This window comes from Austrofundulus limnaeus, unplaced genomic scaffold (genome assembly GCF_001266775.1).
Source record: "Austrofundulus limnaeus strain Quisiro unplaced genomic scaffold, Austrofundulus_limnaeus-1.0 Scaffold931, whole genome shotgun sequence".
NCBI lineage: Eukaryota > Metazoa > Chordata > Actinopteri > Cyprinodontiformes > Rivulidae > Austrofundulus > Austrofundulus limnaeus.
Window position 1 is genome coordinate 28,115 of NW_013953333.1, and position 4,818 is coordinate 32,932.

At 37.6% G+C, this 4,818-nt stretch overlaps 1 protein-coding gene across 1 annotated transcript in view; it reads right to left on the reverse strand.

Annotated features, from left to right (window-relative positions):
* tnca (tenascin Ca) overlaps positions 1–4,818 on the reverse strand; it is a gene marked incomplete at its 5' end in the record, with an annotated part of 132,241 nt that overhangs the window by 17,232 nt on the left and 110,191 nt on the right. The window contains 3 exon segments of the mRNA XM_014029633.1: positions 1,399–1,521; positions 1,791–2,063; positions 3,764–4,075. Of these exon segments, the coding sequence (XP_013885087.1) occupies positions 1,399–1,521; positions 1,791–2,063; positions 3,764–4,075 (708 nt within the window).

Here is a 4,818-nt window from a genome sequence, read left to right on the forward strand (position 1 = left end):
TATATATATATCCTGTATACATGGTCTGCATGTCTGCAGTTTTCAAATGATTAGATGGAGCTGGGTTTGCTGTTCCCTGAACAAGTTAAATTTAGGACCCAATAAAAAAGTGCTGCTTGGAGTGCATCAAGGACTGCTTTCTGGCACACAAACCTTGTTCCCTCTATATGAAACATGATCATGGTAGAATAATGACTTATGAACATTTTACTGAATCTGAGCTAGGACAACTTTCAAGCCCCCAAATTTAAATTCTAAAAGGTAACAGTGAAACCTAAAAGTTGACATCTGTCTCTGAAATGAGGCATTTCATAAAACAGTTCAGAGAAATTGGCACACAGATCAGTCTGTTTTTAGCCTCTCTCTGGCCGTTCATAAATCACAGATGGAGCTGGCCATGTCCCGCACATACGTAAGTTTGCAAAAATGAAGCAAGCATGGTGGAACCCACTAAGCTGTGGGGCACAACTCAGCTGTGTTGATGCAGAACTCAACACATTATGCATTTAGGGTAAGTCCTTTATGTCAGTCTCAAAATATTTACAGCAGTTTAGCAAATATCTTTCAGATTTGTTGTGCCTCTGTTACTGCCTCACACTGCATAGAAGCACATCAGGGGTGGGTTGATTTTGGGCAGCTATCCAATTGGGGACATTCCATTGACTTCCATTACATTTCTATAGTCTAACCCTGACCACAAACCCTAAGACTAACCTCACAGGTACCTACCTGACCCTAAAACTAACCTAAACTTAAACCACACCTTGGTCCTAAACCCAACCCTCAACCCACCAATGGCATTTAAACCAAATGGGGACTTGACTTTTGTCCCCAAATGCACCATTTGTCCCCAAATGTAGGCATTTGTCTTAAAATTGCCCCCAAATGTCACCAAAGCTGAACCCACACACACACAAATGCCACACGTATTTGTGTGTGGCATGAGGTAAAAGCGCCCATGGAGCAGCAACGACCTTAATACTAATTGTTCTATTGAAAAATGATGAAAGAATAAAATTCAAGTTTTTGCAATGACTGTGAAATATTGCACTTAACACAAATGTCAGAGAATACAACAGTTCACATGAAGAAAACCAGCTGAAATCCTATACCTGAAGCTGTTCTGTATAGAAAAAAAATATATATCTTTACGTGCTGTACAACAAATCATGCAATAATATAAATACATGTTTGCCTCCCATGTGTAGTATTAGAACACTTTTCCTCTGCAAATAAATTAAATAAGATTAATATAAAATTATTGCTGGATTTTAGATTTCATTCTTTATCAATTTGGGTGAACAACTAAGTAAAATGAGTGTAATTATTTTCTAAGTACTAATGTATTTTAAACCAGAAGTAAATTCTATAACTTTATATTTCTAGTTGAGTCCTTACCTCCTTCAAAAGGCACGTAGGTGATGCGGTAGTTATCCACAGTAAAGCGTGGGCTGGACCAGTGAACTATGGCTGTAGAGTCTGTCACTTCGGAGAAATGAAGTCCTCTTGGAGCACTCAGACCTAGCAGAGAGTCAGGTAAAATACACAAACAGGAAAATAGTAAAACAAAGGTAAATTATGGTGAAGAAAATCTCAAATAACATCAAGAATATCCTACAACTCAGGATATGCAAATTCAGTTCAATAAACAGCATTTTCCATTCAGCACTTAATTTATCCTAAACCAGAGAAACAAAGATGGTTAGTGAGACTCTGGGTTTGGCACATGACACTAAACATAGTGAAGTTTTCAGCAGAAAACGTAACACTTGGCAGGGTTTTGTATATACCTGTCTGAGCAAGCCCTGTAATGGGTTGGGAGCGTTGGTCCACCGTGACACCATAAAGCTCGATTTCATACTCGGTACCACTCATGAGGCCAGTTATGACCTTTGTTCTCTTGTCGCCACGAACATTGAATTCCTGAGGATGAGCTAATCTTTTACTGTCTCTGACTTTGATGACAAATCTGTCAAACAGGTCTTCATCGGTTGTCCACGACAGACGGAAACTGTCAGCTGTGATATCCGAGATGAAGAGATGCTCCACCTCCGGTTCAGCCTCTGGTTAAACAAGAAAACAGTAACGATGCAGCAGATTTGATGGTTTTTTTCTCAGAGATGTTCATTAATGTGTCAGTTTGGAAACAGTCAGCTTTCAGGAAAGATGGTTTCTGGGTGGCAGATTGTTTCAGTTCCACCTCAAATCTGCCATGCTCAAGTGTCTGTTAGTGTAAATCAGTGAAATACACAACTGAAGGATAAAAAAGACATACAAGAACTAGAAGACAAGAAGCCTTTTGTAGGCATTTATTAATGTCAGTAAATGTCTGCTGAGATGAGTTCTCCATGCGTCTCTGACGTCAGCCTTTAATGCATACTGTTTTTTTTTTAAAGAAATGGAAGAAATTAGATCAGGACACAAATCTACAGACATTTCATGCTTGATACATCAGTTGATCTTTCAGTGTTTTCCTGCATATGAAAAATAGATTTGAATCAACAGCAACATAATGGATTTTACCCACTGATATCCATACAGGAATTAAAAAAAGTGAAGGAAAACACTTAAAATATGAAAACAAACAAATGCGTTTGTTCATATTTTAAAGGAAAAAAAAGCAAAAACAAAGACCAGACAGATACGGTATAACTTTTGCTTTTCTTTACGTGTCTGCATTCCAAGAAAATGTTTTAAATAAAAGAAAGGTGAGTTGTTTTTGAGAAGAATTTATGTTAGAGTTGGAGGTTAAATATGAGATTTAGGCTAAAGCGTCACTATTGAAACATGGCTTTTACCTAAGTTCATTTTTACTAAAGGCCCTGTCACACTATAAGGTTTTAGACAACTTGGGAAATTTTTACAAACATCTGTATGGATGTATGGAATTAAAAAGATCAACTGGAAGGATCTTTTAGGCTTGTAATGCTAACAAGATGATCAAATAGAATAGAATAGAAATAGCCTTTATTGTCCAACCAAGGGGAAATTCTGGTGTCACAGCAGCATCAGTACAGAGGTTCACACGTTAGTTACATTACAAACTATGCAGTACACAAAAAAAAAAAAACAACAACAACAAAACGAAATTAACACTGACTAGCCATGATACAACTACTAATACTAAAAATATATTATAAAGAATTGTGCAAGAAAAAAATGTTTTGTTTTAGAGACAGTAGAATATCAGAATCTGACATTAGGAATCAGAATTTGCCTATTTTCAGTGCAAAATAATCTCACAGACCAATAACTGTAAAGTATCACAGTACAACCAAATATATAACTTATTAGTAATTTAGACATAAAAAATTTCACAAGTTGGCATAAGTTGTCTAAACGTTATAGTGTGACAGGGCCTTAAGGCCTTGTCCACACAGAAATGGTGTTATTTCCAAACAATATTTTAATCGTTTCCAAAACTATCTATGCAAATACAACACTGCTTTTAGAAATGTTTTCATCTACAAGGAAAAACAGAAAATAACCCAAACTTCGACAGTATATGCCTGTCCTGGGTGAGGCACTATGATACTCCCACAAAGATGTTTTGAAGGGAAGAATCAAGGTGTGGAGCGTACACAGATTCCTCGTCTTTATTTTTAGGACTTCAAAAGGTTGTATTAAAAATGTTTCCATGTGAAAGTGGCCAATCAATCCAGTGTTTACAATGAAATGATGCCATGTTGTGATAGTGAACCTCCTACACATATAGCAGCGGCAGCAAAACAAGACAGTGAACTGTTTAGTGAGCGATTGGTACCTGTCACAGCCACTGCAGTCAGGGGCCGAGAGAGGAGCCCTGACTCTGACACCCCTGTCAGCTTGACCTCATAACCTATGCCGGTGATGAGCCCCCAGATGTTCAGGTGGTCTTGGTTCCCTGGGACAGTGAACTCCTGGGGCTGCAGCAGCCAGCCTGAGTCGGTCACCACTATCTGGAAGTGGCTGAAACCACCACTAGAGGGCGTTAACTCACCCTGCTGCTGCGGAGGCTGCCTTACCTCCCAGGACACACGGAAACCGTAGGGGGTTACGTTAGAAATGGTCAAGTTTTCCACTTTGGGTAAAGGAGCTGGGAGGGAGGGGGGTGGGTTTGATTGGAGGGGACAGGAGATTTTGTTAGGAGGATAATGTCTGCAATGGTTGCAAAAGCAAGAACAGAGTCAGTTCCTCTAGAGTGGATGCAAATACATTTTAAAACCTAAAATTATTTTATATCCATAAGATAACAACGCACTAGAAGCAAACCTGGCATGCAAACAGAACAACAAAATTCTTACTAAATGTTTCTGAAGCAACATTTTATGGCTTGAACTGAGGTGTATGTTAAAAATATTTATATTTCATGTTTCTCCAAAACAGTTTTTACACTCCAAGTTTTTGTTGTAAACATGGTTCAAAATGGCAAATTTTTGTTTACCTCTCAGTCATTCTATTGAATTCTCATGAATAAAAAAGGTAGAAAGTCATTGTGCAAATGCTTTGAAAACTGTTTTGTAATAACTGTTCTGCCTGTAAAAGGGTTTGAATGCACAGTATAGAAGACTATGAGAAGATGACGCTTTATCTTTTTTTTGTTTTTGTTAAAACAAATGTTTTTTCAGCACAGTATGTTTTTTTATTTAACAAATACTGGATTAATTTAATCTGTGAAACCATTAACCTTTTTTATTTTCGCACAAGTGCTTTGCACCTTTTTGTGAGTGAAACAAAGCTCAAAGATACAGCGGGTAAAATAAGTATTGAACACGTCACCATTTTTCTCAGTAAATATATTACTAGAGGTGCTAATGACATGAAATTTTCACCAGATGT